This window comes from Neolamprologus multifasciatus, chromosome 3 (genome assembly GCF_963576455.1).
Source record: "Neolamprologus multifasciatus chromosome 3, fNeoMul1.2, whole genome shotgun sequence".
Lineage (NCBI taxonomy): Eukaryota > Metazoa > Chordata > Actinopteri > Cichliformes > Cichlidae > Neolamprologus > Neolamprologus multifasciatus.
In genome coordinates, this window is record NC_140441.1 from 9,503,628 (window position 1) to 9,526,801 (window position 23,174).

Consider the following 23,174-nt stretch of genomic DNA (forward strand, 5'->3'; position numbering starts at 1 on the left):
GTGGAGTCAAGGAAAGACCCCACCCAGCCTCCGTCAGCGTCTAGCTGGACAGTTAGACCTGCACTGATGCTGTGTTACTCCGCCTCCATTGTTAAAATGAGTTGGCTGCAACTTTGCTCACAAAGCACCGCGTCAACAGAATGTTGACGTTTTTGAAGTGTTTTAAGCTGTAACCTACAGCTGATATAGGTGAACTGAACTTTTAAGGGTCACTTCACTCAAAATAAAAATTTGGATTTCCTTTGAAATTTCCACTCCCCTAGTCAGGAGGGACTACGTTAAAAGTGTGCATTAGAATGAGTGATACGACACACTGACAGGATATAAGGTGAGTATTCAAATCAGAGACACAAGTATGACAGTGAAACAGAAGCTTTATTCAGGGCAGACACATTTCATTGGTTCTCAGATTGCTGTATGATGTCTTTCAGTTTGGCAGATGAACACAAACTTTATCTTAATTTCATTCATGTGAGTTTAACACACAGATTTGGACTCTGAGAAATGCTTCACTGTTGTTCAGAGGTTCACACATCATCAGCTGCTGCTCAAAGAAACATGACCAGCAGAAAATCTCATGAAGTGAACGTGAGCTCGGACACTGACTTTGATTGTTTGAAGGGAACAATGTTCAGAGGAGGTTCAAACCAATCAGAGCCCACTCTGGTGTTTTTCTAACCGCCCGTGTTTACATGAAATCAGCTTTAGTCTTAGTGACGTTGAGCACATCAGCCACAAACATGTGATCCAAACAGATTGAGGCACTGGGAATGGAGCAGTGGATTAAAGTGTTAGTCGCATTCAAAAATGTGGTTTTGGTTTCTTAGATACTTTGAGTCTGAGGAAAAAGATGATTTACCGAATGTTTCAGTGTCATTTTAGAGAAGAAGCTCATGTCACTTCATGAAGTCTGTTCTGCTGTTTCAGTTCTTGTTTCGCCTCTTGTCTGTCACTGTTGGTTTATTTTTCTGTGTCCCTGCTTCTTTCTCTAATCTATGGCATAATCATTTATGTCATTCTCACAGTGAAGCCCATAGTATGGATAATTACACTGGCAAATTCCAAGGAACAGGTCTTTCATTTTCACACATTTTCCTCTGCTTTCTCTTTCCCCACAGTCCTGATTGGCACACGGATCTTTTTCCATCATTTCTTTGTCACTTTTGATCAGAACAACAAACTTTCCATGCTTCACAACTGGATATTTCTCACACTCCCCTGTGTAAATGTAAGGCGTCTGATCTGAAGGGTTTTCAGGAGCAGCATTGACTTCATCTTCATCATCAGCTTGGTCTTCAACTTTAGCTTTAGGGTTAGCTTCCTTTGCCTTGATGCTTTGGTGAGCTTTTCTAGTATAGGCGTGGACTGCTGTGTAAGTCTGAGACATTGGAATTCCTGCCACCTTTTCCCCACATGTGCTGAGTGTCTCTGCCACCTTATAACACAAAACCTTCTTATTAATACACTTCTCAATGGCTTTGCTGACCTCCTGTACTTTGCTTTGAGTCCCTTTCACCTGTCTGGATATGGCCACAGTAATGCGCTCTGTTGACACATTCTGGAATCCTGTCAGCACGTGTTTGTTCAGGGTTTTAACTGTTTTATGGCTGGATTTTTTGGTTATAAATCCAACAACCATCCAGTCATACCTGTCATATGTCTTCTGCAGAAAACTCCAGACTTCCTTTGCCAAATCATCGCGTTTCTTAGATTTATCAATAAGTGGTTTCACGTCCTGTGTAACATAAGTCATACTGCTATCAATGCAATGTTTTTGGATTTCAAACATTGCTGTCATTGCTTCATATACATTCTTCTTCATCTCATCATCTCTCGCTTCAGACTGTATGTTGTTCAGTCTGTAGTAGAATTGATTCATCGTGTTGCCCTTGAAGATAAGTGTAAGAATGAGATAAGTATATTCTATGATTTCCTTCTCGTGACATTTAACATGTTCAGCCAGTTCATCCCCGAGGTTATTAATGAAGCTCTTTCCTGTTTTTTTCAGCAACTGTCCCATTTCCAGAGGAGCTTTCTCATATTTTGAGTAGGCTTCTATAAAGCTTTTTTCATGTCTTTTCCTTTCATCCTGATCTTTAGCCCCAGCGAGACTGCCCAGTAGTGTTTTGTATTTAATCCAGGCAGTCTTAATTTTCAACTCTGGCTTAGAATAAGTTGTAGCTGCCCAGATGTCCCACTTTAGTTCCTGATGATGCTTCTCAAGCTTAAGATCGATTTTTTCAAATTCTTCCTTGATATCTTTCAGTAATGATTTGTCATTAACATGTTCGTCTATCAGTATCGCTATTGTCATTAGTAAGGAAAATACAGTACCTACCACTGGCACAATATTAGCCACAGACGTAGCAGATTTAAGAATATCATGACTAGTGTTTTTTACCGCATTCCCAATGCCTGTGATTAAAGTTAGTAAAAGTCCACCAATATTTTTGAGGTTCTCCTTATTTTTTAGTGCACTTTTAAGTTTTTCTTTGCCTTGTTTTAGTTTCTCCAGAAGGGCTTTCTCATGTTTGCTTTGGTCAGCAGACGGAGACGTGGTCACACTGGAGATGATGAAAAAGGCTGACATCATCAGCAGGAGCAGCGGACCAACAGATGCCATGTCTGAAAATACACAAGACCAAAACATCATACTTTTTAAATATAGTCATTTATTAGAGCTTTTATTATCTTAACATAAAACAGTCAGGCTCTTAATTGAAATGACCCTCCATGCACTCAAGATTAAAGTACTAACATTAAAGTCTGATCAAAGTCTGCTATAGTCTGGAATCTACTTTGTCTACATTGCTGTTAAACTTGTTATGTACTGCTTTTTAAGGGAGCTATCTATTTTCAGAATGAGCTAAATTTGTATTTACATTTTCACCATTAGGTGGCAGTGTTTGACAGGAATGTGTTACTGTAGAAAGAAACAAGAAATGCAGTATTTGGGCTGAGATCAGATGTCTTTGTCAGCTGGAGCCTTTCTGAGTTTGTGTTCTACGGTTGTAAAAGACAAGCTCCATTGCGGTTTATTTCACACCTCAAACATTTAGTAAATAATTAAGCAAATACAAGTAACCTGCAATAAATTACAGGTAGTAATAAAATAAACTACTAACTCTTTTATGCTACGTCCGCACCTACACGGGTATTTTTGAAAACGCAGCTGTTTCGTCCACACGGTTTTTTAAAACCCTTTTTTGCGTTTATGTGTGGATGAGGAATACAGAGTTCGTCATGCAACGTCAAAGGTATGTGCCTTTTTTTCACATCATGCACGTTATTGTTTACATGAGATGAATTGCAGAATGGCAGATAGAGACAAAATACTGTTACTGTTTATCTGACTATCCTCACGTTTTACACGCTTACATATACAATTCAATTCAATTCAATTTTATTTATATAGCGCCAAATCACAACAAATGTCGCCTCAAGGCGCTTCATAGATACAGAGAAAAGCCCAACAATCATATGACCCCCTATGAGCAAGCACTTTGGCGACAGTGGGAAGGAAAAACTCCCTTTTAACAGGAAGAAACCTCCGGCAGAACCAGGCTCAGGGAGGGGCGGCCATCTGCTGCGACCGGTTGGGGTGAGAGAAGGAAGACAGGATAAAGACATGCTGTGGAAGAGAGACAGAGATTAATAACAGATACGATTCAATACAGAGAGGTCTGTTAATACATAGTGAGTGAGAAAGGTGACTGGAAAGGAAAAACTCAATGCATCATGGGAATCCCCCGGCAGCCTACATCTATTGCAGCATAACTAAGGGAGGATTCAGGGTCACCTGGTCCAGCCCTAACTATATGCTTTAGCAAAAAGGAAGGTTTTAAGCCTAATCTTAAAAGTAGAGATAGTGTCTGTCTCCTGAATCCAAACTGGAAGCTGGTTCCACAGAAGAGGGGCCTGAAAACTGAAGGCTCTCCCTCCCATTCTACTTTTAAATACTCTAGGAACAACAAGTAGGCCTGCAGAGCGGGAGCGAAGTGCTCTAATAGGGTGATATGGTACTACAAGGTCATTAAGATAAGATGGGGCCTGATTATTTAAGACCTTGTATGTGAGGAGCAGGATTTTGAATTCAATTCTGGATTTAACAGGAAGCCAATGAAGGGAAGCCAAAACAGGAGAAATATGCTCTCTCCTTCTAGTCCCTGTCAGTACTCTTGCTGCAGCATTTTGGATTAACTGAAGGCTTTTCAGTGAGTTTTTTGGACATCCTGATAATAATGAATTGCAGTAGTCTAGCCTGGAAGTAATAAATGCATGAACTAGTTTTTCAGCGTCACTCTGAGACAGGATATTTCTAATTTTAGAGATGTTGCGCAAATGGAAGAACGCAGTCTTACATATTTGTTTAATATGTGCGTTGAAGGACATATCCTGGTCAAAAATGACTCCAAGGTTCCTCACAGTGTTACTGGAGGCCAAGGTAATGCCATCCAGAGTAAGAATCTGGTTAGATACCATATTTCTAAGCTTTTCAGCGCCGAGTACAATGACCTCAGTTTTATCTGAGTTAAGAAGCAGAAAGTTAGTGGCCATCCAAGTCTTTATGTCTTTAAGACATTCCTGCAGTTTAACTAATTGGTGTGTGTTATCTGGCTTCATGGACAGATAGAGCTGGGTGTCATCTGCATAGCAGTGAAAATGTATGCTATGTCTTCTAATGATGCTGCCTAGGGGAAGCATGTATAATGTAAACAGAATTGGTCCTAGCACCAAACCCTGTGGAACTCCATAATTAACCTCAGTGTGTGAAGAGGACTCTCCATTTACATGCACAAATTGGAGTCTATTAGATAGATATGATACAAACCACTGCAGTGCAATACCTGTAATACCTACAGCATGTTCTAATCGCTCTAATAGAATATTATGGTCAACAGTATCAAATGCTGCACTAAGGTCAAGAAGGACAAGCACAGAGATGAGTCCACTGTCAGAGGCCATAAGAAGATCATTTGTAACCTTCAATAAAGCTGTTTCTGTGCTGTGATGAACTCTGAAACCTGACTGAAACTCTTCAAATAAACCATTCCTCTGCAGATGATCTGTTAGCTGTTTGACAACTACTCTTTCAAGGATTTTTGATATGAAAGGAAGGTTGGAGATTGGCCTATAATTAGCTAAGACTGCTGGGTCTAGAGATGGCTTTTTGAGTAAAGGTTTAACTGCAGCCACCTTGAAGGCCTGTGGTACATAGCCGATTATTAGAGATAGGTTGATCATATATAAGATCGAAGAATTAATCAATGGCAGGACTTCTTTGAGCAGTTTTGTAGGAATGGGGTCTAAAAGACACGTTGATGGTTTGGAGGAAGTAATTATTGAAGTTAACTCAGAAAGATCGATTGGAAAAAAAGAGTCTAACTTAACATCAATGGAACTAAGAGTAGCTGTAGATAATATTACATCTGTGGGATGATTATTGGTAATTTTTTCTCTAATGATAAAAATTTTATTTGTGAAGAAGTTCATGAAGTCATCACTAGTTAACGTTAAAGGGATGGTTGGCTCAACAGAGCTCTGACTTTTTGTCAGCCTGGCTACAGTGCTGAAGAGAAACCTGGGGTTGTTCTTATTTTCTTCAATCAGTGATGAGTAGTAAGCTGTTCTGGCTTTGCAGAGGGCTTTCTTATAAAGCAACAAACTATTTCTCCAGGCTAAATGATGATCCTCTAAATTTGTGACACGCCATTTCCTCTCCAGATTACGAGTCATCTGCTTTAGGGTACGTGTTTGAGAATTAATAGAATTACAGAGAATTACATATACACACGCAGTTACTGTCCCTCCATTTACAAAGGCAGAGACGTCACGGTGTAATTATTTTACATGTAGTTGTTTTTTTTCCTGTGTAATAATGTTCAACATTGCTATCAATACATTTTTCAAAAAATGCCTCTCTGTGCAAAATGGGTTCAAAAACATAAACAACTGTGGGATACTGTTAGTCTGTGAATTGAACCGAGGGAACAAATCGTGGCAGGATCAGCCTGATGTTATTTGTATCCCGCTGTAACTTTACTGTATAAAGAGCTAACATCTCCAAAATGTCAGGAGTAGTTAGTCATTACAAGAAGTGTTTGTGAACTAAAAATCAAGAATGTGGATCCTGTTTGTCCATGATTTGAACAGCGCAGCGCTGCTCCCGACGAAGGGAAAACCAATTCTGCAGGGCAGACCTACCTCGGCACTTGTGCAGGTGAAACCAAAGGGAAGATCTGCTTCACCATATTTTCTAGTCTTTGGCTTAGAATGAAGTTGGTTTGGAAACATATTCAGCTATGCTTCATCTCCTGCTTTGCGTTTCTGTGGGCGCCCCGTGATAACAGTGTCCAAGCGTTTTGTCCACCCCCCTCCCTTTTTCATACCGCGCCCCCCCTGCAATGGCTCTGCACCTCCCCCTAGGGGGCGGGCCCCACACTTTGGGAAGGGCTGGTCTAATTGATCCGTGTTTCCCTCGTGTTTCCTATTCCCTCATTACCAGGCACGTGCAGAGGGGGGGCTAGAGGGGCTTGAGCACCCGCCCCTTTCCTGATGTAATTTAAAAAGTATGATGTTTTGGTCAACAAAAGGGCACGATGCCCTTTTGTTGAGGCAACTTTAAAAAAAATTATTATCATTTTTTTTATGTGTGTGTGCGTGCGGAGTCCTGTCTGTTCCCCTCAACAATAATATTTAACTATTAATCACAGTTTTGCTAAATAAAAGGATCTGGCTTGCATCAGTCACATGATCACATTCAACCAATGATCGCCCTTGACGGCAGAACGCGCTGGTTACGAGCCGGGAACGAGCTCACGAAGAGCACGCGCATTTTTAGTGGTCCGGAGCTGTAGGAGAAACACAAATTAACTCAGAGACACAGACTGATGCAACAAAACCAGTAAGTAGGTGTACAGTGTACACTGTAGTCTATAGCACACAGGAGTATTAGCTTATTATGTACACGTTGGTAAGCTGACAAACATTACCTGTCCTTTTATTAACTGCACAAGTAGTGCTGGTCATAGCTGCTGGCTACCTGTGTAAGGCTGTCATGGGTCTGTAGCTCTGTCACCGTTTTAGGGAACATATTTAGTTTTAAAGTAAGTTTCCGGGCTTTTCCTGCCTTTCTGGAGGGATTATATTTCACTAAAAAACGGTCTAATATGCATGTCCACATAATTATGCATTATTATAATTATAATATATTAAAAAACACACGCTGTATTTTAAAGAACATACATTAAGAAACAGATTATATTAGATTTATATTTTAAATAAGACAAAATTTGGATTTTACAGCAGTAAAATTATTGTATCTCTACAGTTTAAAATGTAATAAGCTTTGCCCCTGCACAGAGTGGATAGTGAAACAAATGGAATCATCATAATGACATTATTTCATATTTATTACTTCCCCCTCCTCATTGCTTTATTATTGTAGCTCTAGTAATAAATAATAATGTAAGGATTCTGGATCAGCACCGTGATGCCCATAGTATATACAGTATTCTGAGGAGGGTCTAAAATGTCACTGTGTGTGCGTGCATGTGTGTTTTATTTAGATGGATTTTTAAAAAAAAATATTACTCATGATATAACATTGTCCAGACATGGCTGGTAAGGACATGAGGAGGAAACAGTAGGAGCTGTGTGAGGCTACTAAAGGCAGTGCTATAACATTTTTCTGTCATCATTTTATTATAGATTAAGTGCAAGAGTTGTTAGGTGTGGATAATTAAATTATAGTTTAATGCAATAGCAAGTTGTGCCTTGTTCTCAGATAGACAGCAAGTGGAGAGTGATATATGAAATGATGGGATGGAAGGAAGAAGAGAAGCAAAGAGTGATTCACAGGCAGAGCCTAAATTATTTCTCACAGTTTTTTGTGTCCTTATGGTTCCAAGCGCTGTCACCAATCTTTGCATTTTGTTATTATCTCATGCCACTTGTTTAATCAGCTACCATCTCTCCTATGGACTTTTTAATGTCTACAGTCTCAGATCAACACAGCCCTGCCCTTCCCATATTAGATTCTTGATGAATGTGTGTTGTTGTTATTCAGCCTGGTTCAATGTGCCCCTGTTTAACTTTGAGCACCCGCCCCTTTAAACCTCTCTGCACAGCCCTGCTCATTACTCCTTGTATATTTAAGCCCAGTGTTTTCCTCATCGTACCTTCTCACGTGTATAAGTCTCGCTGCCTTTTTAGTTTCAAGTGTTAGCACCTCATTTCTAGTTTCCTGGTGTTTGAGTTTTCATTTCTCAGTGTTTTTGTTTCTAGTTTCCATTTTTCTAGGTTTGGTTTGATTTTTGTGAGCTTATGTTTTGTAAAAATTTTCACAGCAATAAAGCTGCTGCCTTAAGTTCCTCTTTTGTGTTTGAGTTCTGCATTTGGGTCCACCTCCTGCCTGCTACAGCTGCGTATGCCATTATAAGCCTACTGCTGTTCTGAATTAGGCATAAAATCATCTATTTCCCCTCAAAAAATAAAATAAAATGAACTTAGAAATAAATAAAATGAATAAGGATCAGACATAAAAATAACTTTTGCTGTCTGTCCATGTTTAGAAATATGTATTAATTTATCACAGCTGGTTGAATAAAGCTATTCATGTTCATTGTCTATTTTTAATAGATAGGATGCAGTCAACAAATTTTCAAAATAGTGAAATCTAAAAAAAGGAAAAGACTGAGAAGTTTTAATTTTTAAAACTAGCATCTGAAAACACAACATTTCTGATTAGTGGATGAACTGCTATATTTCCTGAGCTACAGTGACCTCATTAGAGTAATCTTTAGCATCCACTACTCTCAGTCCTTTATGCTTATGCTGACCTTTTCTACTCAAAAAGGCACATTTCAATTTTGTAAAGTAAATTTTGGAAATTGTTTTGAACAGAAAATGCAGACCTGAATGAGGTTTGGACAGGTGAAGATCCTGACGCTGGGTTCAGAGAGAGGAGCTGTCAGATTGGATCGTTGTTTTCTGGATGTGATGATGGAGTCCGAGGCGGCGGTCTGGATGCTCGTGTGTGTCAGAGAGAAGCAGACATTTTTATAAGACCCTGGAAAGCCACACCTCTGCTACGATATTCATCCATATTTACTTTGCAGGAACATCAGAGAGTTTCACCTTTGGAGTCCAGGTGAGGGAGGGCTGATACCTTTGCATGTTGTCTTTGTGTGGATTCTCTTGTCCCCCTCCAACTCTAAAGATGTGCAGGTGCATTGGTGACTCTGAACTGGTTTTAGTGTGGAGTAAAACATGTTCCTAAAGCTCTGAATGCACAAACCATCAGCTCTGCTGTGTTCTTTCAGCTGAGGGAATAATCTCTGTGTGTGTGTGTGTGTGTGTGTGTGCGTGTGCGTGTGTGTGTGTGCGTGTTTAAATAGGTAAATGTGACAGAGTCTCCTACACTAACAGCTGCTGTGGCTCTGATGAAGCTTCTGGGGGTGTCACTTTCAGAAATTTGAATCCTGGGAGAAATTGGACTAAAGTTCAGCAGAATGACTACAAATAATAATTCTGGCCTGTAATGTAATACTACTGCGACTTGTACCACTACAGAGTAGAGTATTTATACAGTGAGAATAATTGGATTACAATAAAGACGGGAATGTAAAAAGAATATGTTACACACTGCGATATGCAGAGCTCTGGGCTCACAGCACTCACCCTCTTTTTTTTATGTTGTATTTTAAAATTTTATAATTATGACAATCATCCACATATAAAACAAAAATAAAAAACAACAACAACACAACAAACAAACAAACAAAAAAACAAACATAATACACACTGGCAATAACATGTTGGCACAGTGAAACCCTCAGATCTGCCCGGTCTGGGGGAGCTCCCCTCCACCTCTTTTCAGGTCCCATGTCGTCAGGTTTTTGCTACTGTCCATGCAGCTCTTACAGTCCACCCCTGGTGGTATTCGGAAGGGTATTTCCAGTCTATTTTATGAGCTGTCTTCTGAAAACAGTGGTCACGGCCTTAGCAAGCTTTCCTTCTACCAGTGGTTGCGTGAAAATACTTAGCTAAGCTCTGGTTATATAACCCACCATCCCTCATCCCACATTACCACCTTCAACAAATCTCGCCCACTTCTTCCAGTTTTTATGAAATTGGTCCATTTTGAGGTTCAAAAAAGATGTAAGTTTTTCCATTCTATAAATTTCCTCCATTATTCCTATCAAATCTTTCTTTGTTGGGGGCTCTTTCTCCAGCCACCTCCTGGTAAGCACTTTTTTGCCCGCTCCCAACAGGATGTTTATCGGATATTTGTCCCTTAAGGAGACTGTTGATGGGATATCGCCCAGATACACAATACAGAAATCCAAATTTAATTTGAGACCAGTCACCAAGTAAATTGATTCGACCATTTCACTCCAATATGGTTGGATTATTGGGCATTTCCAAAATATATGAAAATGATCTGCCATGTTTTCCCCACAGTTTCTCCAGCAGTATCAATCTTGAATGAATAGCCTTTATTGTCATTGTACAAGGTACAACAAAATTGGAGTGCCACTCCGTTGGTGCAAAATGCAATTATAAATATAAAATATAAAAAGTACAATAAAACAACCGAAGTACTCAAACAATAATAACTACGATATATACAGAATAGCAACATTCATATAATGATAGTATGAATAGCAGCATAATATAGTGACAGTGGCAAGTATGGTATAGTTAAGCAGGCTCAATTGTTTTGCGCTTATTTACTACGGTGATAGCTCTGGGAAAGAAGAATCTGTCGGTTTACCTTTTTGTTTGTATTTTATTTTGGGGGTTATAAAAATTTTTTCCATGTGAATTCCCTCCAATAACCCGAACTAGTGGTTTCCATCTGTTTTCCACATATATTTAACCAACTGTCCTGTGATATGTTGATTTTAGCCTCGATAAAAAAGTAATCTAACCTGGAGTGTACTTTATGGGGGTATGAGAAAAACGTATAGCCCCTTTCCTTGGGATGTAACTCCCTCCAAACATCTATTATATTTCCTTCTACAAGAAGCTTTTTAACTGTTTTTGTCTCTCGAGTCGTCCTTTTAGTTTTGTTGTTGGAATCTAAGTGGGGCTGTAGTTGTATATTCCAATCCCCACAGATAAGGGTTCCCTTGGTGTGTTCCGCGATCAGATTAAATAATTTCTTAATAAATTCCTGATCATTGCCTGGCAGCCTGTAAATATTTAACAGAGTCACTGGTTTATGATCAATTTGACCCACTACCATAACGTATCGTCCTTTTCTATCCCCTATAGATAAAATTAAAATAAATTTATTTTATTGGCAATCAGTATTGTAACCCCCCTTGCACACTTCTGTCTATATGATGAATAGTATACATGTTTGAACCCCAAGCGTTTTAACTGCTCATGTTCCGTATTGTTTAAATGGGTCTCCTGTCAAAATACTATATCATGCCTTTCCCTTCTCATTTTAGTTGCTATCTTTTTCCTCTTAATGGGGTTTTGCAGACCGTTAACATTCAATGATATTATCCTATACTCCTGGAATGACATGGTTTCTTCCTAAAATGCCATCTATGAGATAAACCCTCCCCGCCCTGAGCGATCAGTCCTGAAAAAAACCAACCTGTGCCTAACTTCTACATCAGAGTCTTTTTCACCCCCAGTTTGTGACTGGCTGAATTAAACATGGAGGTCAAACTGAGTAAAGAGCAAAAGGACACGTCTGCTGAGTGAAGATGGAACAAAGGCGAGTTGTGATAACAGATAATCCTGCTGGTGTATTTTAATAAAATCTACACTCGACAGCTGCAGCTTTGTCTTCATGTTTGAGCAGACAATCATATCTGATCTACAATAACTGCTGTGTGCCTGTGAATATGACATAAGCGTGTCAGCGAGAGTTTTACTGTTTTACATAAGAATAAGGATAAGCTTTTTTTGTCCATTGCAGTTGCCTGCACCCGAGATGACAGACCTAGATGACCATACATACAATATGCAAACTTACACTGGGGAGACAAGCCAGGCTCAACAAGTGAGTCATCATGAGGAGAAAGGACAAAAAACTCCATACCACATAAGGAGCACAGATATCATCACACTATACGCGATGGAGGTATGTGGTATGTTCTGCGATGGAGCTGCAGGTTTGGTGGTGGTGATGTGTACGGCTGCCAGCGGGAGAGATGCAGCTGTTGAATGTACTGTTACAGCAACCGTGTGATTATTGTAAGAATAAATGATGCTGCAAAGCACGAAAATGCCATCGGGTCTGCCGTGGTGGCAATCTTTTTTTTTTTTTGAAAAAAGTCACAGGAGGACACAGGAGCGGCGAGGACACAGGAGCGGCGAGGACACAGGAGCGGCGAGGTCACAGGAGCGGCGAGGACACAGGAGCGGCGAGGACACAGGAGCGGTGAGTCTAGCGACCTGGCTGTTTCGTCTTTGCCGAAAGCACAGCGTTGTAAACAAGCAAAACTCAAAGTAAAGAATCTATCTCACCAGGTTAGTATTGATCTGATACTGATGTTGACTTGGTATCGATGCTATCGATACTTGGATCGATCCGCCCACCACTAGCTGACGTCACTGCTGTCTAAAAGAATGAAAGACCAAGGTTAATATTACTTTAATTATCCATAAAATCGTCACATTCTCTGTAAGATTAAGGGGGACTACTGAACGGCGTATATTTTACATTAAAGGCTTTAAAACCAAGTTAATGATAAAAGTACAAACATCACTAATGTCACATAACTTTGCCGACATGTGGCCAACAGTAATGTTTTAATGTTCTTTGTTATTGAACATTTGCACATAAATAAGTGACATGATATTCAGTACTTACTGTTGAAAGTTTACTCTTCGGCTGCCCCTCTTCAGCCGTCTGCCGTTTTTTGGCAAAATTATCCACACCCACCATGAAAAGGGGACTGGAACGTTCCAAGTCTAAGATAGCGCCTGAGAATGCTAACGAGGAGAGTGCTACGCCCAGCAACGTGCTAATGGATAGCTTCCATAACTACTCACATTAGCCGAAGAAGAAATGGATGAGTTCTCACCTCTCCCTGTTACACCTCTTAAATCACCAGCTCCGAAGAAGATGATGTACGAATGCAGCAGCTCTGACCCAGTTGATGTAATTTCCAGTTTATCGGCACTAATAAACACCAGGTCTGATAACACTGAGAGCATGGTGAGAGAGAACTCGAACATGGTGAGAGAGAATACGCTCAAGATTGAGGGTCTCAAAAAAGACGATTGATTTTGTGTGCGCGGAAATGAAAGACATGAAGGGGGAAGTTTGCGACCTGGAAAAAAAAGTAACTAAAGAGGAAGGCCGGGTGGACAACTGCCAACAGAGAATATCTGAGTTGGAAAGATATTCCAGGAGGTGGAATCTCAGACTACATGGAGTCAAGGAGACTGAAAAAGAAGACATAAGGGGAAAGGTGATAGAGATGTGCCAGTTTTTTTGTTCTTCATTATTAAACATCAGAATCAATCAGAATCAGAATACTTTATTAATCCCAAAGGAAATTAATTAAAGGAACATGTCATGGTCCTGGGTCGGTGACCCAGTGTTTTGAGTTTTGTATCATTATTGAATTTTGATTTTGTCATAGTTTATCTTTTCTAGTCTTTTGGTTTCAGTCACTGTGTTCTCTGGTCTTCTGTATTCCCTAGTCCAGTCCGTGTCTGTTATGTTTCCTGTCTTACTTTGAAAGTCTGTATCCAATGTCAGCGTATTGAGTTTTGCTTCCCCTAGGTCTTGTCATGGCAGATTACTCCCAGCTAGTGATGGGCAGATGAAGCTTCATGAAGCACTGAAGCTTTTCATCCAATTGGTTCACCCCAGCGCAAAGCGTCTTGAAGCTTCATTTGCTCTAGTAGGACACCTACTGGACGTAAAAATATTAGTTGGCATGAATTTGAAGAGTGTGGCCTTTTGCACACAGCCTGTAAATGTCAACAACAAAAGGAGTGTGTAAAACATGTATATTGTAGTGATGCAGTATACTGTGTATATTTATACTGGCAATATGGAAAATGATCATTTGGAAATGCTTAAAATGGAAATGATCATTTACTGTGAGGTGAGGTGTGGTTGGGGTGTGGACAGTGGTTGTGCTTTTGTAACGTTCAGGTATGGACAGCTACAGACTGAGCCCTCAGTCCTGCTTGTTCACATTTTATTCTGTAAAAACTACATTTTCACTGCTTTTATGACCTTTTTAGTGGGGAGAACATAGCTAGGATTTAATGATTTAACAAATCTTTTAAATCCTTTGTCCTCCACAATGCTAAATGGCTGGGAGTCCTCAATCACCATGCTAACCAGGTCTTCATCTATTTGAGATTGTTCTCCTGAGGAAAGACAACAAAAACAAAGCACAAATATAAATATCACACACGTAACTTATTACAGTTGTATAATATTGTTATATCATTTAGTAACATTACTGCATGCTATATTATCATGGCATTTGATGGCTCACCTGGTCTTGCTCCACAATCGGTGTTCCCCTTATTCTCATGCAAAGCTCTGTGGTGCCTAAGCATGGATGAGGTGTTGTTGTTATATCCCAGCTCCCAGCAAACACTTCACCTTGTACAAAAGTAAAAACAGCTTAACATAAGTTTTATGGCACCATCAGTATTTTGAAAATACATCTTCTGTAGAAATTTACATACCTTGTTGGGAGGAATAAAATCAAAATGTTCCCACACAGGGGAGGACATCCTCCTCTTCTTAGCTGGCTCCATTCTCTCCTGACTTTCTCTCCTCACTCTCATAAACCTCCACAATGAATGGGCTGGTCCGGACCCGCCGGACTGGCCTAATTTGAGAAACATGAAACACGTTGTGTACCTTCATGTTGCGCGGGAGGGCCAGTTGGACAGTCACTGGATTCAGGACGGCTTGCACAGAAAAGGGTCCAAGGAACCGGGGGGCCAGCTTCTTGGACTCAGTCCGCAGAGTGATGTCCTAGAGGAAAGCCATACCTGCTGGCCCACCCGATAGGCCGGTGTAGGGATGCGGCGGCGGTCAGCCAGTCTCTTGTTTTGTGCGCTCGTACGCAGTAGGGCTGCTCGAGTTGCCTGCCAGATCCGTCGACTGCGCCTCATGTGATGTTGCACGGAAGGTACGGCCACCTATATATATATATATATATATATACATATACATATATATATGTATATATATATATATATATATATATATATATATATATATAACAAACAAACAAATTAAACCTCCATCTGAAGATGAAGATGAAGATGAAGACAGTCAGCAATGCAGCCTGATTTAAAAACATTAATATGGAAATAAAACTGCTGCTGCTGTCTGAACTTGTAATGTGACTCTTTCCTTACTTGTTTAAAATGTCTGAATGATTAGTCATTACTGCTTTTCTTGAAATCTCAACACAGAAGAAGAATAAAAATGAAATTATGTGAAATTAGTCACTCTATTGCTCTGCGTCTCTTTTTTTTTGTCTTTCTTTAGTACAAGGTTCACAGTTGATTTATGTGTGTGGGTGTGTATTACTGGGAAAGGTCATGAAAAGTATTTAACCCCAGAAAAACTGACACGCAAACACACTTATTTGGAAAATAGTTTCTGGATACGTCAGTTTCCATGTCGTGCCTGAACAGGAACTGACATTCACCTGTTTGAAAGTGGAATAAGGTCCAAGAAGAGAGAACCTTCTAATGTATAATAAGAAGTGTTCAATGTTTGTACACAGTGTAGGGTTTTCTAATATTGTCACTAATAAAAGATGAATATAATTTAAGATGTTTTAAATAAAGTGGAACTGCTGCCAACCTTTGAATCTAGTGGGTTTTTCAGTGTGTTCTCCTGTGTCTCTGTGGACCGTGGCACCAAAGTCCAAAGACAGACATGTTAGGTTAATCTGTGATTATTAACTGGTTTTAGGTGTGAATGTGTGTTAGTCCTGCATCAACTTGTGACCTGTAGGATATGTTGAAATGTAAAACACCTGAATAATCCTGCTACTAACTGCATTCCACTAAACTGTCATCATCTGTGACACCCACGCAGAGGTAATGAATGCTTCTGTGTAAAGAATGTGACCATCATTGGATTCTGTTAGACAGGTGTACGCTGCCTTTGATCTGCTGTGAATGTATTACACTGTTTTCTTGACATGTCAGACTGCTAAATCATGAAGAGAATGTTGTGTGCAGAGGACCTTGTGCCGACAATAGAAGAAACAGACCACATTCCATGCCCCCACCTTTATAGAGGGCAGAAAGACAGGGAACCGAGGTCATAACTTAGGCACCGTGACAGAGAAAGAATGTGAATGTTTAGGCTTTTACGACTAGGTGGGCCTGTCGTAAAAGCCTGTTTGGCGCCCTGGGCAAACACCCCCTCTGGCGCCCCCCCCCCCCCCCCCCTCACACACACACACACACACACACATGAAGAGAGAGACAGAGTATGCATTGTATGCAAACGTTGTATGCAAACGGCTACTAAACAGACATCATAATTCGTCATACAATGAGAACAGGACAAATCAACAATTGACACTGACTAATTAATATTATATTATTGTATATATTGTTTGGAGTTTAGTCTGTTACTGTTACTATTTTTACCATTTCTTCTTGGAGGAACTGTAACCCACATAATTTCCTTAGGGATTAAGAAAGTATTCTGATTCTTAATGTTTTAGGATGACCTGCCATTATCCAATGACACATCTGCTTACCTGTGTCTTTTGCTCGTTTCTCCTTGTAGGAGTCATAATTAAATGTATTGAATTTTAAGGATCACTGGGTTTTCATTTGTTTGGTTGCTATGGTGATGTGTAATGGGAGTCACGTGGGTGCTAGCGGTGACATTAAGAGGGCGTTGTCAGTCTGTCTTTCACTGGTTTGATTTTGACAGAGAGGAGGGCTGGGTAGCCGTAGTTTTTGTTGACCGCAGCACAACGAGTTTCCCCTTGTTGTATTAGAGCCTGTGATGTTTTAAGAGTTTGAATCGCGAGCCGATCACATTGCTCTGTAAACTTTTCAAGCACTTTAATAAACAAGCAAGCAATTCCACCTCTGGCATTATTGCGTAAAGTTGACAGGCAAATAGGCAGGCTCAGTCCCCGGCCTCTAGCGACTGTGGAAGACGCTACGCTCCTCCTCTTCTTTTCTCTTTTTGTTTAGAGTTTAAAAACGGGTTGTGTGTGAGACTTTAGATCAACAAAATATAAAATATACATTTTCAATTGTTATTGATCCCTTTACCCCTAGTCCTAAAGTGTATATTTAGTTTCTTACTCTTCTTATATATATTGTTTGTTTACTTGCACTGCTGTAACTGGAGCCTCGTCGTCTCGTCTCTCTATATACTGAGAGTATGTAGCGGAGATGACAATAAAGTTTACTTTGACTTCAGCAGCGAGCAGGCGCACCGAGCGCTCTCGCGCTCACTTTTCGCTTATAGAATTTTGAAAAAAAACATCGGTGCAAATTATAAGTCTGTATCATGATGTCTGGTGTTTTCGTGTTTGTTGGTTTGTTTGTAATTTGTTTTATTTTGCGAGTTGGTCATTTTTGCTGCTCCAGCCAGCCAGAGCATCCCCCGCCGCCCCGCCCTCTCCTCCCTGTGCCGCAAGCAGCAGGCGCACCTCGCAAACGGAGGGCGCCCTTACTCCCAGCAAATGGGTGATAGAAAACCAATGCCATTCCCAATATGCGCTGGCATGATGTCGGGGCAGCATGACCGTGATGCCGCCCCCACCATGATGCCGCCCCGGGCAACCGCCCGTGTCGCCCGTATCTAAAACCGCTACTGGGGCCAGTAGAGGTTATAAGAAGCTGTGTAACCCATCACCATTTTGAGATTTGCTGTGACCCTCTTCATGCATGTCTCCCCATCCGGATGGCTTATGCTCATTGTATGGAAATAAATGATTGTTGATTGAGCATTTATACACCGAGTATTGTCCTTCCTTCAGCCCAAAGATTCAAAGAATTGGGAGATTTTAACAGTGTCTGTAAAAAATTTCCATTCTCATGACTGTTGCTGTCAGTCAACTCTCTGGGTTTATTAAATAGTTGAAGAGCAGGTTTATAGGTTTCAAAAGCATTCAGAGCTGAAGAGCCTGTTTTATTCAGAAATCTGTAGACAGGACAAACTCAGTAATCATCAAGCTCGAGAGTCTCTTCTGTCATGTGTTTGAGTCTTTCACAGTAATAAGCTGATAAAAATAAAAATAAACTCTTGAGATAAAAGGGGTTTCATAAAGAAACAACTGATGAGTGTTGTGCTAAACTTTGCTCTGTAACAAGGTGACAGTAGAGTCTGTTTACTCTGATGAAACTACAATGTCCGGAAGATCATCTTAGACACTTCCCTCAGCTGATTTTTTTAAACTTTAAATCCAAGTTTAAATTTTATTCACAGATCTCTTAAGAAATCATTTTGATTCATCGTGAGATTTTTAATTTACTGGGACACAAATTTATGTCTGAAGTTAAAGTGATTTCCGTGTGGCAAAAGATTTTCACCTGTAGCTACATCTTGATTTCTTAATGTCAGAATCACTCAAAGAAATTGTGTAATGAGTACTCATGAGTACTTCTGTTTCAGGTTCTTTGAATATATTTCCGTGTTACTGTTTAAGTAAATGATTCAAATACTACACTTTATTATACTTACACATAAGTGGCCTGGACTCTTTGGGGGCTGCAACCAAGGCAATGAAGTCCTTCACACATCATTTGTTTCAAAGAACTGAAAGTCATCTGATATGAATCTCCACAGTGTTACACTGAGTGTTGCCACTTGTAACACAAAGTGCCTGAGCTCCCTGACTGGTCACAAAACGGGAGAAAAATGTGGATAAACAAATGGCAGAGAGCACTTACCAACCTTCCACCTGTCAACATTTTACCAGTTTAATTTCTATTGGTAATATAATTATTTTTTCATTTTCAATGATGAGGATGTACACATCCTGGACAGAGACGAACGCTGGTTTGAGCGCAGAGTCAAGGAGGCCATTTATGTGAAAAGGAAAAGACCATCTCTGAATCGAGGAGGGGGCCTAAGGGTATATCTGCCACCATCTTACAATGCTGTGATTGCAGCCATTCCCCAACTCTCTGTGAATGGTACTCGTGGCTATTGATCAGTGGTTTGATCTATTTTCCCATTTTTGGACATGGATTTTTTTGTTCCTTGTCATTATATGTGTGTGTTTCTCAACACAAACTATACAAGTTTTTGTAGGGATTCTGTTAGGTTCTGTCACGGATTCAAATATTGGCGATGGATACAAGAGGAAAACCAAAATAACCACACTGGTCCGGCCGGGTTGAGTCAAACGATGATTTAATGAACACACGCGTGGGAGATGGACACCATACAGCAGACAGCATCAGATCTCAAAATGGTGAAGCATTGATCAAACTCTTATAGCCTCTAGTGGCCCCCACCTAATCATAAAAGCCTAAACATTCACATTCTTTCTCTCACACAGCGCCTAAGCTACAACCTTGGCTCCCTGTTTATCTGCTCCTGCTGAGATGGGGCAGAAAACCTCTCCAGTATGTTCTGTTCTCTTCTAATCAGACAAATAAGGCGATGACTTTCTGCGAACAGTATTTCTTATAACTCAGCAGTATAATGCATCATAAAACAATATCATTCATTCACAATAAATCAACAGTCTAACGTAATGCAAATCAGTTTAACAAATGTAATAGTTATCACCTTCTTCTAATTCAGGAGAATAATGCAAACTAAAACTACATAATAATTCACAATCTTTAATTAGGGGTCTAACATGGCATAAAATAATATTATAATCCAACAGTTCATACTTGCTTTATGCCTGGGGCTCAGGTGGAAGAAAAACAGCTTGTACGTCTTGATATTCCTGTTGTAAGCTGACAGTTGAGAATCCTCCTCCCCCTTCACACACACACACACACGCACACACACACACACACACACACACACACACACACACACACACACTAACACCTCTGGATATTTCATATAATTCATATGACATAAATTATTTATCTGACATTCCTGTTCTGTTCCTTTATTAGTTCCTGTTCTGAAGAAATGAAGCAGAGAGGTTCAGTTGTGTGTGTGTGTGTGTGTGTGTGTGTGTGTGTGTGTGTGTGTGTGTGTGTGTGTGTGTGCCCACAGTTATTTTAAATGTGAATGTGGTTGTCTGTCTCTATGTGTTAACCCTGTGACAGACTGGTGACCTGTCCAGGGTGTACCCTGCCTCTCACCCTGTGGTAGCTGGGAGCTCCAGCCCCCAATGTCCCTGACAAGGATATGTGGCAGAGGATGGAATGAAGACTTGGAAACCTTTTGAAATCTAAATATCACATATTCTGTGTCCCAAACTGTAAGTGGATCACTGAACGCTGATTTAGGTCAGTTTTCTGTCACACACAGCTGGTACAGTCAGTCCACCATGAATAATCAGGTTGGCTGCGATTCAGCAATTCAGAATTTCTTGTAGTTTCAGTTCTCAGCAGCTCAGAGAAAACATGTGACTGAAGCCAAAACCTGTCAAGAGCCTCTGAAAGGATCTTCATCAAGAAACGAGGAGGAAGCTTCAGTCTGTTCAGGCAGTCTGACTAAAGAATAGATTTGTTACAGTCATTGACTTAAATACACCTTTCATTTTTAAGTCCCTTAACTTTTCTACTCATCTACATGTACAGGTCACTTTAACTGATTCACAAACTTTTATAGAAACTTGTAAAACACAAACACACTTTGTTATGAACAGTGAAAAAAAATTATTTTAATTTTCTCTGAAGAGTAGCAACATGGGGTCTCAAAACAACTCAAATGACCTGAAGACAAAGATTGTTCACCATCATGGTTTAGGGAAGGATCCAGAAAGCTGTCTCAGAAATTCAAGCTGTCTGTTTCCACAGTTAGGAACATATTGAGAAAATGGAAGACCACAGGCTCAGTTCAAGTTAAGGCTCGAAGTGACAGACCAAGAAAAATCTCGGATAGACAGAAGCGACGAATGGTGAGAACAGTCAGAGTCAACCCACAGACCAGCACCAAAGACCTACAACATCATCTTGCAGATGATGGAGTCACTGTGCATCGTTCAACCATTCGCACTTTACACAAGGAGCTGCTGTATGCAAGAGTGATGCAGAGGAAGCCTTTTCTCCACCCACAGCACAAACAGAGGCACTTGAAGTTTGCTGAAGCACATTTGGACAAGCCAGCTTCATTCTGGAATAAGGTGCTGTGGACTGATGAAACTAAAATGGAGTTATTTGGGCATAACAAGGGGAGTTATGCATGGAGGATAAAGAACACAGCATTCAGAGAAAAACACCTGCTACCTACAGTGAAATATGGTGGTGGTTCCATCATGCTGTGGGGCTGTGTCGCCAGTGCAGGGACTGGGAATCATGTCAAAGTTGAGGGACACATGGATTCCACTCAGTATCACCAGATTCTGGAGACCAATGTCCAGGAATCAGTGACAAAGCTGAAGCTGCGCTGGGGCTGGATCTTTCAACAAGACAAGGACCCGAAACACTGCTCAAAATCCACTAAGGCTTTCATGCAGAGGAACAAGTACAACGTTCTGGAACGGCCATCTCAGTCCCCAGACCTGAATATTATTGAAAACCTGTGGTGTGAGTTAAAGAGAGCTGTCAGTGCTCAGAAGCCATCAAACCTGTATGAACTAGAGATATTTTGTAAAGAGGAATGGTCCAAAATACCTTCAACCACAATCCAGACTCTCATTGGAACCTACAGGAAGCGTTTAGAGGCTGTAATTTCTGCAAAAGGCAGATCAACTAAATACTGATTTCATTTTCCTTTTTTGGTGCCCAAATTTATGCACCTGCCTGAATTTGTTTAAACAATTATTGCACACTTTCTGTAAATCCAATAAACTTCATTTCACTTCTCAAATATCACCGTGTGTGTCTCCTTTATGATATATTTAACTGACATTTTGTATTGTAACAACCATCGATTTATACAGGAAAATAATGACTATTAACAAGGTTGCCGAACCTTTGCATCCCACTGTAAATCAATAAGCCAAAATTTAAATGTAAATTTTTGGGCTTAATATGCTAGATGACCCAATATGCAAGAATTACTGTTAAAATAGGTCAGCTGTTCAAGAGTCTGACAGCAGTGGGGAAGAAAGAGTTGTTGAGTCGGGATGATCTAGATTTCACACTTCTAAACCGTCGTCTTGAGGGCAGAAGTGTGAACAGTCCGTTTTCGGGCTGTGTGGGGCCTTTGAGGATGGAGGCAGCTCTGCTCTGGATTCTGCGATTGTTGATGCTCTGCACAGAGGGCAGCAGGGTTCTGATGATCTTCTCCGCAGTTGTTATTCCTCTCTGCAGGCATTTGCGGTCCATAGCATTAGTGCTGCCGTACCATGCAGTGATCTAGACACCCAGGTATCTGAAGCTGCTCACCCTCTCCAATTCAAGCCCCTGGATAAACAGCAGCTGGTGAGGCCTTTTCTTCCTCATGTCCACTATCATCTCCTGTCGGCCTCTCTGGGTTTTTATTCCCGCTATTCATCACAGAGCATATCATTATATACCAACACGTTCTCACTCCCAACTCGTCAAATGTGTGATGCATGGTCAGGCTCCCTCTGCTTTGCTTATTGACGCGCAGGGTACCCCCCTCGCGTCGAGAATTGACGTGCAGGGTCCTCTCACTAAATACTATAGAGCTCCCTAAACGTTGCTTATTGACAACAAGAGATTGCCGCGGAAGAGCCTGTTGTCCGTATATTTATATATTTACAAAATCACATTGTAGTGACGTATACAGAATACAATAAATTATATAATGTAAACAACTACCTGAGTAACAGCAGATACAGCAGATAAATTAATCATAGTTATTACTTTTGTATCGTTTATTGCATTTATGGAGGGAGTGATGTATGCTGGGTAATTGCACAGCTAGCGACTGGGTGACTTTATTCACCCGCTTCGGCTGTTATCAGTCCATACAATGGGCGTTATTAGCACAAATCAGTCCCATAGATATGGGCCATCTCCTGCTAGATTGTTCAGAAGGTTGTTATCATCCATCCAGATGGAGGGTCACTAACAGGAGCGTGGGAGTACTCCAGAATCCACTCTGGCTGGAATCCGGTGGATACAGC

At 40.5% G+C, this 23,174-nt stretch overlaps 3 protein-coding genes across 6 annotated transcripts in view; 1 reads left to right on the plus strand and 2 right to left on the minus strand.

Annotated features, from left to right (window-relative positions):
* LOC146521490 (ICOS ligand-like) overlaps window positions 1–23,174 on the plus strand; it is a 230,323-nt gene that overhangs the window by 24,526 nt on the left and 182,623 nt on the right. The gene's annotated exons all lie outside the window — the stretch shown is intronic.
* The window catches only part of LOC146521491 (hepatitis A virus cellular receptor 2-like), a 248,697-nt gene that overhangs the window by 7,351 nt on the left and 218,172 nt on the right, over window positions 1–23,174 (minus strand). The gene's annotated exons all lie outside the window — the stretch shown is intronic.
* Window positions 361–9,025, minus strand: LOC146521492 (uncharacterized). Its single transcript, XM_085154987.1, has 2 exons — window positions 8,916–9,025; window positions 361–2,625 (listed from the first exon to the last, which is right to left on the minus strand). The coding sequence occupies exon 2, from the start codon at window positions 2,621–2,623 to the stop codon at window positions 989–991; it is 1,635 nt and encodes a 544-aa protein (XP_085011113.1). The 5' UTR covers window positions 2,624–2,625; window positions 8,916–9,025; the 3' UTR covers window positions 361–988.